Genomic DNA, 11,027 nt, shown 5'->3' on the forward strand with positions numbered 1-11,027 from the left:
TAATTATTATTCATTTATTATTTAAGGTAAATTCCATATACAAGAAACTTTAGGAAGAATAAATTAGTTTTTAAGAAAGATGCGAATTTATAGCCTGTCTAATCATTAAGAAACTTGTTAAGTGTTAGAAAAATAAGGTAATTAATAAATTGTAAGTATAAAGAGTCTCTCTTATGGCTTATGTTCTGATTAAATCTGTGTATCGAATATAGTTACATGGAATAACCACAATATTTTTTTAGAAATTCATAGAAACATTTTAATAGAAATTAAAAAAAAAAAAACATATTCAACATGACTGTACAGGGAGCTTAAAACACATTTAATCAAAATACATTTGTTTTCACCATGAGGTCAATAGGATGAAGATTTCACGTTGATTTAAAAAAAATCTGTCTAAAAAAAAAAAAACAAGGTTTAAGAAGAAACTGAATGTGGGCGAAGCTCACAAGCAGTTAATTACACAGAATCACTCTTCAGCTGGAGCAGGTCATCATGCTGAAGGATTTGGACGGACTCGGCCGTCTGATTCTCAGTTCATCTTTGCAGCTTTCCGGCTGGTTTGTGTCCGGAGGTGTGGACTCATAGAGGACGCATATGGACCCATCCTCTCCGATCCGGTAGGACACTTCATACGGGTCGATCCACATGGTGAGTTCGCTTGGCAGCAGTGAAAAGAGTTGCTCTTTTGTGAGTCCGATCGTACAGGCCGCTTTGCCTATCAAAGGGTCCATCTTGTGGTTGATCCGGATGCACCTGTAACCCGAACCTCGGCAGGGTGCGTTTGGGAACCAGTGGTGCTGATAATGATCTACAATGAAAGAAGAACGTTAGCAATCGAACCTGGCCTTATTTGCAGTTCTCTGGCAAAGTCTCTGGTACTTTAACCCTTAACTGTCACCGTCCCACGTTTGGGACGCTTGGTGCTTTTTTTTTTGTTGTTCTTTTTCTCTATAAAATCTTTTAGTAATCATCATAAATTATGTATATCATTTGAAAGCTTAGAAGCCCAAGATTCATCCTGTGAAAACCATTTTGAAATCAGACATTGCGTTACCATGGAAATTGTACTTTAAATTCTTATGGCTGTCTCCTCCCCCTTAGTGGGCAGTGTCAAGTGTCATATTACAAAATGCATTATGGTCTTTTTATAATCTTGGCAACAAACATATCATTGGAAAGGTCTGAGTCTCAGGATTCCATATTTGGTGGTTATTTTGAGATAGAAGTAAAATTGACAGAAATCTAGAGAGAAATTCATTACGCAAAATTCAAAGGAGTTTTGATGGCTCCCAGTGGCTGTTTGTGGTATGATGCCCTAAATAAAATCTCACAGGAACCTCAATTTTTTTAATATCAACTTCAAATTTGGAACATAACTTATTTAGACACAAGGCTTTAATTTTATACCCATTTTAGAGTAAAACCTGTTATGTAAAATATTTATAATAAATAAAATTAATATAGCGCATTTTATTTACGGTACATTTAAACTTCTATAACTTTTAGATACTTTAATTTTTTGGAAAAAAAAATCCACTTTTGCCAAAATCTGCTAATTTTTTTTTTTTCTTTAAAAAGAGACCAATCTTAGGTCAATATTCCAAAGCGTTCATAAATTACAACAATTTAAGTTTGGATAGTGCACTTAAACGCCTATTTTTTTTAAAAAATGGGGGGTGATAGCTAAAGGGTTAAAACACAAAATGATGCAAGTTTCAGTAAATGGACTTTGGTGCTGCAATAAACCTTCATCTGCTTTGTTCAAAATAATGTTCGTTTTCATTGTAAACTACAAAATCTGGTCTATGATGTAGTTGGATTGACTTCTAAACCATAGAGAGATCCTGCCCGATGCTCTCTTACCCCCTAAAGCTTCTTCCAGAGAGAATCTGAACTGCTGCAGCAGTTCTTCTGAAAGCAGTCCCGTTCCTCTCAGCAGACGGGTGACAAAGTTAGCAGCAGTAGACACTTCGGTTTTCATCGTGAAGATTTCGCATGAGCTGAAAGGGAAGACGCAGTCAAACTGTGAAATACAACCAGATTGTGAGCGCGAGATCAATCAGCTCAAGTGCAGCTGAGCTCAGCAGGCCAGGGTCTTTGGCGCGTTCCTTTGTTCAAAACAACACGGAAAAACGCCTGTTAGACGCCACTGACCTGCTTCAGTGATTCGGTTTAGGGATACAAAGCGTTTCCGCAGCTGATGGAAGTGGTTTTATCGACGCGGTAGTGAAAACGGCCAAATAAAACGCTATTTTCGACCACGGACTTCCTCCTCCGGCGGTGACTCGCGCTACGTGCGGCTGTTGTTCCGAGCTCTGATGGTAAACACTCCGCGGCCGCGCGCCTCCGCCAATCAGCGCGCGAGCTGGCTCTCTGACGTCACAAACAACCATTTCCATAAACAGACGGCGTGTCACGTATCCAACGAGTCAGCTGTAGCTGTTACGATGCGTACTTTTGGATACTTATTTATAATATATGTTGCATCTAGTTAATTGTATAAGGGATTTATATATATATATATATTTTTCCGTAGACGTATAAGGGATTTATATATATATATATATGCATATCCTCCGGGGACCCAGGCATGGACTTTTTTCCCTCTGTAGAGGACATCATATTTTAATGAATTTCTCTGAGACCATTCCCAGATGGCACATAGTCCGAACTGTGAGATTTATTTATTTTAAAAAAAAGGCGCAATTAGGTTATTTTTTTATTTTTTATTTTTTTTTACAATCCGTAGTTCCACAGTTAATCGTGCGCGGATATTTAAAAAGGGAAAACCTCTCCAAACGCACTGTTCATTTAGGCCAAACTTGACAAGATAATAACTTTTAAATCACTACTTTGAGTGTGTTTCCAAAATAAAAGTCGGTTCAAATCGCTTTTTGCATATGACGCTTGTCTCGCGAGCGTTTCCGTATTTTGGTTGTGTGTTCAATAGACAATTCAGTTCACATTGCATTTTGCAATTCACTATCTTCAGCCAATCAGATGAGGTTGTACTGCCGTGTGCGTTTTCTTCTGTCCGCATGGACCCTCCTCCACACTGATTCAGAGGCAAAGCTGAAAGCTCAGAGATGTGTCCAACCTCAAATAAACTTCTCTCCGTTTATTTATTTAGTCATTAGTGTTTATGTTAATAGTTCAGAGTAACTCTTTATTTGGCAGGTTTACAGTTTGGTCCTGCGTGTCGAGTGTGCGCAGCGCGCTCACGCAGGAGTGTGAGAGAGACACGCACTGAAGCAGCAGGTAACCTGAGATAAACCTGAGCACTTTACTACAGTTATACCACAGTAAACCCAGTATGTGACTCTACAAGACCAGTGCATGTAGATTAGATGCAATTTTCCGCATCTGGCTTGAAAATAACTGGATTATATGCTTTGACCAGTACCATTATAATATTGTCAGTTGGGTTTTTGTTTAATACTACTGAAATTAGTTTCTTTTTTTTCTTTTTTTGTTTTATATGTTTTTTTTATTGTTTTTATTGCCCTGATAGATCATGGATATTTGTGTTTTATATTTGAATTTTGATCTGCAGGACGTATTTTGTTCTGTGTTTATATATATATATATAAAGTTGGCCCCACATTGAACAGTGTATTTTAATTTTTTCCCAAAAGCTCCTCTTTGTCATGGACTTCCCACCAAGCAAGAGACTGAAAGGCCATCGGGTCACAGCTGAACCCGACCCGTTCGACGATGACATTGACTTCACCCAGGATGAGCTGGAGCAGATTGACATCATCGCGTCCCAGGCCATCACAGGAGACGGCCAGAACAGTGGGTCAAAGAGACCGTTCGGTTCTGCGTTCACTTCTGCTGAAGAGCAGAGCGATGCACCTGTGAGATCCGGCCGGAAAACATTTGCCATCGGAGACGCCGGCGGCAGCATCAACACGTATAACAATAGAGAAGCGCAAAGAAAAGATGCGTTTGGTTAGTATGAGACATTTTGGAGGCACATTCCACAAGTCCTTTCTCAAGAAAAGATGCGTTTGGTTAGTATGAGACATTTTGGAGTGGAGGCACATTCCACAAGTCCTTTCTCAAATTTGCATAGAAATTTAATGAGTTTGTGTGTGCTATGTCTCTCACAGCAGATTTATAGCAATAACAACAATAATAATAAAAAGTTATTATTTATTTTAATTGATTTGTGCATTGTATGGTTTTATTTAGCATCTCACAGTGGATTTATAGTATTAATAATAACTATAAATTTAAGATAATATGATTAAATGTAATAATACGTATTTAATTTAATTACAAAAAACAAATATAACAAAAACTTAATAACAGAAAATCTAGTAAAATATATTTAATTTTTTTGTTACTTAAATATTATGTTAATTCTTATCAAAATAAATATTATTATTTTTTTATAATTATTATCATTATTATTATTATTTGAAATATTTTTAAGTCAAAGTTTAAATTCTTTGCATATTTAATTTTTTGCTTCGTTTGGACTCTGGATTGGTTAAACTGCAAATTTAAGTTTGTGAGTGTAAATCTGCATCTCCCACAGTGGATTTATAGTAATAATATTAATAATAATAATAATAATTAGTTAAGATTCAATTATGTTTAAGAAGAGATAATAAGATTTAATTGAATAATACTTATTTAATTTAATTTAATTTAAAAATCAATATAGCATTAATATTTAGATTATTTTTGTTCTTAAAGTATATTAATTTGTATAGTAATATTATTAAGTATAATAATTATTATTGTTATTATGATCAATATATATATATATTTTAAAGTCGTCTTTGCTTATTTCATTTTTGCATTGTATGGGCTCTAGATGGGTTAAACTAGAAATGTAACAAGTGTGTATGTGTAATTTGCATCTCTCTCAACAGATGGCCATTCCAGTAAAGATGGAGAAGATCTGCACTTCAAGCATTTAGAGCAACAGCAAGCAGACCTGAAGAAAAAGGTGTGTTCTTCAACACAACACGCAGTTCTTCTGGGTGGTTCATTGGAGAAAATTGCTTTATTTGCTCTCATAGAGGCCCCATTATAGCAGTTTATTCCTGAAGTCCACTTTTGAGGCAGTGATTCTTACACTAAAACAGACATCGTTTTGTTTTTCATGACTCTGTCTGCGTTTCTGTTCACACTCAGCTGAAGGAGGTAGAGGAGGAGATCCTGATGAAGAACGGAGAGATCAGAGTCTTGCGGGACTCCCTGAAGCTGGCGAACCAGGAGAAGGAGCAGCAGCGGCAGACCCAGCTCGCCCTGGAGAAGGAGAAAGCTCACGCTCAGAGCGAACGCGAGAAGGAGCTGTCCAGGAAGGTACGGCACACGGGTTTGACTCATGACATGATTGGGCTGATGAATCCGTTCGGATGAGCTCGTTACGTGTATTTCGCTGCAGGTGCAGTCGCTGCAGTCAGAGCTGCACTTTAAAGAAGCCGAGATGAATGAGATGAGAGGGAAACTTCAGAGCATTGAGCGCGGAGGAAAGCAGCCCGGCACTCCTGCACGAAACATGTAAATACAGCATTCATTTTTGTTGCAGAAACTGGTAATGAGAGAGAGCTGACCAGAGACTGGTACAACATTTTGCATGTCTCTTTGCATGCACTCCACTCCACTCCACAGTGCATCATGTTACTTTGTTTGTTTGTTAAGTTTTATTAAATGAAATGCTACTAAATATTTAAATAATAATATGAATAATTATTATAATAATACTGAATAATACTGAATAAGTAATAGTAATACTTCATTATTTTTTAATAACAACGGAAATATTAATTATGATCATACTACAAAAAAGTGAATTATAATTATTATTATTAATATAAAAAAAGTATTTGAAATAAATAATAATAATAATGATTTTATTTAATAACAACAATGGTATTAGTAGTATTAATATTAATAGCAATAATAATAAAAATTGTGATTATAAAAGGCAATAATTATTATTGATAATTTTTCTTTAATTATTATTATTAAATTGGTTATGAATAACAACATGAATAATAGTAGTAGTAATAATAATTATTTTGTATTTATTATTATTATTATTATTAAATAAGTAAACAATACTTTTAAATATAATATAAAAAATATAAATGTTGTTAAACATGTAATACTATTGCTTGTTTTTATAAAAATATTAATTACTAGTCCAATTGTTATTAAAAGTATAGCTATTACTGTTTTTAAAATATATTATTACAATTAATATTAATACCTTGTTTATTTATCGACAGGTCACTGTCTAGACAAATATGAGTTGATTGGTGTGTTATTGTTGTGTTAACAGTCTTCAGTCTCCTGCGGGTCGAGCGTTCATGAGTAAAGAAAGTTTTGCAGCCGAATTCTCCAAGAAAATATCTCCTGTCAAAAAAGCCCATTTATTAGAGGGTATGAATTCTTTTCTTTCCTGTCTGCTGATGTGTTTACATTGTCATTCAGTCCCTTAATATCACATTTTCAAAATCTGTCAGAAGGTAAAGCAGCTCAGTCCAAACGTTCCCTCACAGAAGAGCCACGATCGGACCGAACCGTCCGCGCCGATCACCAACAGGAGGGTAACGCCGATCAGATGTCTTGCGTGTATCTTCATGTTTCTGTTGTCAGTGTGTTGTGATGATGCTGTGGTTTGTTCCACTGTAGGGTGTGTGTTACTGAACCTGCTGCTGCAGCAGCAGCTGGATCCGAGCACTTTGGGGCTGTGTCACCTGCTGTCCATCAGTCCTGACGCTCTGCCAAACGTCCTGTCACAGCACGGCTACGTCAGCCCGTAAGCCTCAACAAGCCCCACCCACTGGGAGGAGCATCCGAATGAAACCCATAACACTTCTGATTGCATTTGTGTGTGTCCTGAAACATGAGAAACCTACTGTAAACACTGGATTCCATTACATACAACTGTTTGTTTTGAGAAATCATCGGCCCACTTTTTCAACATTAATCATACAATATTCCATTGCATCATTTGTAAATATTGGTATTTCCCAATGGAAGGTTTGAGCAATGTCAACTTTGGAAAAGGTGATCACATATACTTTTTAAGTCATGATCAGAGATATATATGGTTCATTAAGAACACCATACAGAACACTTTACAGCTTCACATTCATTTTAGAAAATTAAAAAAAAAACAAGTTTGTAAAGACGTCTTCTTTGAAAGACTTTTTACATCATGACATTTGCCGTTTTTGCATTTTCAAAATGTAGTTTTTATTAAAACTGTATTTTATTATTAAGTATTAATTTAAATATTGTACTGATAATAACTATTATAACTTCATAACTATATGTGACTTGAAAATATTCCTTTTAAATTAATTAAAATATTTTTTATTTATTATTACAAATAAATATTATAGAAAAAATATATTGTTGTTATTATTATCAGTAACAACAACAACAGTCATTTATTAATTTCTGAAAGTAAAAACTATGAAAACATAGAAACAAAATTCTAAAATCAGATTTTTAGGCCTGGAAAACTTGTGAAAATTAAAAAACATCTGTTTAAATAACTATTAGCATTATATTATACTATAGCATATAATATAACTATTAGCAACTATTTCTTCAATGTTTACTTCCTTACTCTGGACTTTTGTGATCTTCAGGGGATCGTTGACGACTTCCAGCTCATCCTCCACAGAATTCAGATCATTTCATCGTCCTCAAGCTCGATTTCACCAGCTGCAAAATCTGGCCATGTCCGCTCTGACCGCACTAGCTCTCCATCACCCCGACAGTGTCCCACATAACCCAGACGCTGCTCTCCAGCCCACCCAGCGCTCCTGTCCCGCCGCGGCGCACTTCCTCCCCCTGCTCACCTTCCACATCAGCACATACTGTCAGTCTCTGGAGACGGTGGAGAGCTCAGCAAAGACCTCGCTCCACAGCAGCTCACTGTCGGGATCGTCTGACTCCAGCCTGGCCTCGAGTCTGGAGGAGTCTCTCAGCGGTCAGGAGGAGTTCGCCCTGGCCGCCCTCAAAGCGCTCCATCACATAGTGTGCTACAGCAGCGAGGCTCTGGAGGTGGTTTTGTGCCATCAGGAGGACGTGAAGCAGCCACAGGGGTCGAAAAATCTCCTCAGCGCCTCTGAACATCTGAACGGGGACACGCAGACCCAGCTGCCTCTTCTCAAGAGGATCCTACAGCTGGCAGATCCTGCGTTCATTACCGCCGCTGGCCAGAGGGAGGCGCTAGTGAGCACTAGTTTGAAGACTCTCAGTATGCTGGCCGAGAGAGCGCAGGACAACCAGCTCTTGAGGTTTACTATCATTCATATACTGTTATAGTTTTTGTTAATATTGTGAATTATATTTAATTTAATGTTTTCTGTTTTAATTTTAAAGTTTTAGTAGTTTTGTTGTGTTTTTTTCATATACTGTTATAGTTTTTGTTAATATTGTGAATTATATTTAATTTTTAGTAGTTTTGTTGTGTTTTTATTAGCTTTTTTATGATGTCTGTGTAGTTTTTTTTTTATTTTAATTTTAATTATGATAAAAATTGTTGAGTGTTGTTTATTAAAAAGTTTTTTTATTTTTTTTTTGTTTTTTTTTTTTTTTTAATTATTATTTTTATTTAATTAATGGTTTTTTTATGGTTTGCATTTTAGTTTATGATAATATCTATCTAATATCTAATTCTATCTATCTATCTGTATCTATAGTAGCACTAGATTTTATTTCAATTCTTTGGTTTTAGATTGAAGTAGCTTCTAGAATGCAGTGTTCTCTGTTTATGTCGATTTTTTTTTTTTTAGTATGACAAATGGATCATAAGTAATATCAGTCACAGTTTATACCATCTTGATTACTTGCCTAGACTGTGTAATATGAGACAAAATTGAATTAAACAGAAATATAATTTTTTTTATGCAGTAAAACTGGATGCATGCCAAATGAAACATGCAACGTAGAGAAGTCAATAATGTGGCATCCTTCTCTGACGTCTTTCATGCTATAAACTGCATTCATGTTTCATACTATATTGTATTTCACATGCTATTTTGAAAAAAACAATCTGCAGAACATCAGTTTCAGTCCTTCAGTCATCTGCATGAGTCAGCTTTATTTCAGAAAAGTAACTATTATATCCTAAAGTAAGAAAGAAATCACAGCAATTTATAATAACAGTTCATTTTATGATGTTTACTTCAAAACTTAGACATCCTTGATGCCGTACGAACTAACAGATGTGACTTCTGGAGGGACAGCTAGTATACACTATGTAGTATGTAGTACACAGTAGTTACTATTCCATTTCAAACAAAGCCAGTGTTTATTTTCTTTTTAAGAAATGTGATTATTATAGTAATTTACTTGTATTTTTTATTTTATTTATTTAAATATTGCTAATAATAATTAAACTGCTGTCTCATTTTGTCAAATGTAGACTCCAGGTGGTGATGTCAAGTCAAGTGTTGTCTAAATGTCTGACTCAGGAGACGTCCTTCAGAATAGTCCGTCTGTGTGTGAGATTTCTGTCGTTTATCATCTATAATGAAGACATAGCCACTAAACTCTGCTCACATGAATGTAAGTATCCTTAAGTGCTCCACTGATTATCATCTGCTGGCATGATTTTACACAAACCCCTCTCCCTCTTCCCCCAGATCCATGTCCCTTTCTCAAAATATTCCAGTACGTCACATCTAGACCGGATAAATCCGCTTCTGAGGAAGTGTGGAGTCGTTTAGAACTTGAGGTGATTATCCTGTTATATTTCATTTGAAATGTATTACATACACACTGTGAAAATAGTATTAAAAATCTGATTGGTTTGTAAACAGGTGATCCGGTTATTAACCAAACTGTTCACACAGAAGACAGGGACATGGCCGGCTTTGTGTGAATCGTCCTGCCAGTGTATTAATGAGGTTTGATTCAGACACTTATTATCTGTTAGTTTTGAAGCAAAACCTGTTTACAGAAGCACAATAGGAACTTATCATTGTTTATAGGGTATAACAATAAATCCTACTGATATGTCTGGTATTGAGCACACAATACATTTTTATTCCTCCTCAGGTGGTGCGGGCGGTCGTTGTGGTTTTACACAGACAATGGCTGAAAACAAAAGGCAGAGGAAGTCAGACGGTGTGTAATCGGAGCTGGACGCGTCCTGGATTGCAGGTACTGCGAGAAGCTCTGATGTTACTGCACTGGCTGCTGTTGAAGGACTCGTCTTTTTCCGAACACTGTCTGGAAGTCCTGCACATGTACGATCAGGTCATTCCCGCCATCAGAGACACGCTCCGGCTGGTCCCAGATCTGTCCGAGAGCGAAGGTGAGTTTGTGTCCGTACCCAACGCCATTTTGATCAGCCTGAACATTTGATACAGCACATTTAAACATATTTATCTTAAGATTAGTCCATTGCAGTGCATTAAACTGTATTATATCACCGCAGAACTGGCTCTGGAGGAGATCTGCAGATCTGAAACCGAGTACGTTGAAGACATGGATATGGAAACCGGGTCATGATCAAACACAAAGCCAAGTTTTGTAATGAATGAATGATATTTAGTGTATGTCTTGCAATTGTCCGCTCAGAAACATTCTGTGTTTGTCTTGCGTCCTCAGATTTCGTCATACTTTTAAAGACTGAGCACCAATGATCCGAATTAAAGAATGAATTCTATATCGCCATTCGTTCCATTCGTTTTGTATTAAAGGATATAGTCCTCCATTGTAAGTGCATTACTGTAGAAATACTTTTTTTTTTTTTTTTTTTTTTTTTATAAACCAAAGGTTAAAATGGTAATTAACAGCAGTTGATAAATGCATTTATACAATATTTAACCGGTTCATTAATAATACCTGTGTGGGTTAATACTGTGCGCAAGGGAATACTGTACATTATATCATTTATTTAAATGGCTACTCGCTTGAAGAAAAAAAAGAATAGTTGCATGTAATTTTAATTTGAGGTGAAGTGATTTTATAATTTCACCTTTTATCCCAAAACAAATAAAAACAATAGATTATAATGAACAAAACTATCGGCTTAG

At 36.0% G+C, this 11,027-nt stretch overlaps 2 protein-coding genes across 3 annotated transcripts; one reads left to right on the forward strand and one right to left on the reverse strand.

Annotated features, from left to right (window-relative positions):
- Window positions 1-233: 233 nt before the first annotated feature.
- On the reverse strand, window positions 234-2,327 carry LOC109105243 (protein BTG1-like). The gene is made up of 3 exons (XM_042711730.1): window positions 2,158-2,327; window positions 1,867-2,003; window positions 234-811 (listed from the first exon to the last, which is right to left on the reverse strand). Exons 2-3 carry the CDS (start codon window positions 1,982-1,984, stop codon window positions 477-479), a joined length of 453 nt encoding a protein of 150 aa, XP_042567664.1. The 5' UTR covers window positions 1,985-2,003; window positions 2,158-2,327; the 3' UTR covers window positions 234-476.
- Window positions 2,328-3,009: 682 nt separating this feature from the next.
- On the forward strand, window positions 3,010-10,665 carry LOC109075664 (ATR interacting protein). Of its 2 annotated transcripts, none has more exons than XM_042711729.1 (14): window positions 3,010-3,261; window positions 3,639-3,954; window positions 4,887-4,963; window positions 5,152-5,322; window positions 5,405-5,520; window positions 6,305-6,405; window positions 6,492-6,572; window positions 6,658-6,784; window positions 7,626-8,279; window positions 9,410-9,552; window positions 9,630-9,721; window positions 9,807-9,893; window positions 10,045-10,303; window positions 10,427-10,665. In XM_042711729.1, exons 2-14 carry the CDS (start codon window positions 3,651-3,653, stop codon window positions 10,498-10,500), a joined length of 2,286 nt encoding a protein of 761 aa, XP_042567663.1. In that variant the 5' UTR covers window positions 3,010-3,261; window positions 3,639-3,650; the 3' UTR covers window positions 10,501-10,665. The 2 variants fall into 2 exon arrangements, with proteins under 2 accessions (XP_042567663.1, XP_042567662.1); XM_042711728.1 differs by having other exon boundaries at window positions 3,011-3,261; window positions 6,489-6,572.
- Window positions 10,666-11,027: the final 362 nt, after the last annotated feature.

This window comes from Cyprinus carpio, chromosome A22, assembly GCF_018340385.1.
Source record: "Cyprinus carpio isolate SPL01 chromosome A22, ASM1834038v1, whole genome shotgun sequence".
Lineage (NCBI taxonomy): Eukaryota > Metazoa > Chordata > Actinopteri > Cypriniformes > Cyprinidae > Cyprinus > Cyprinus carpio.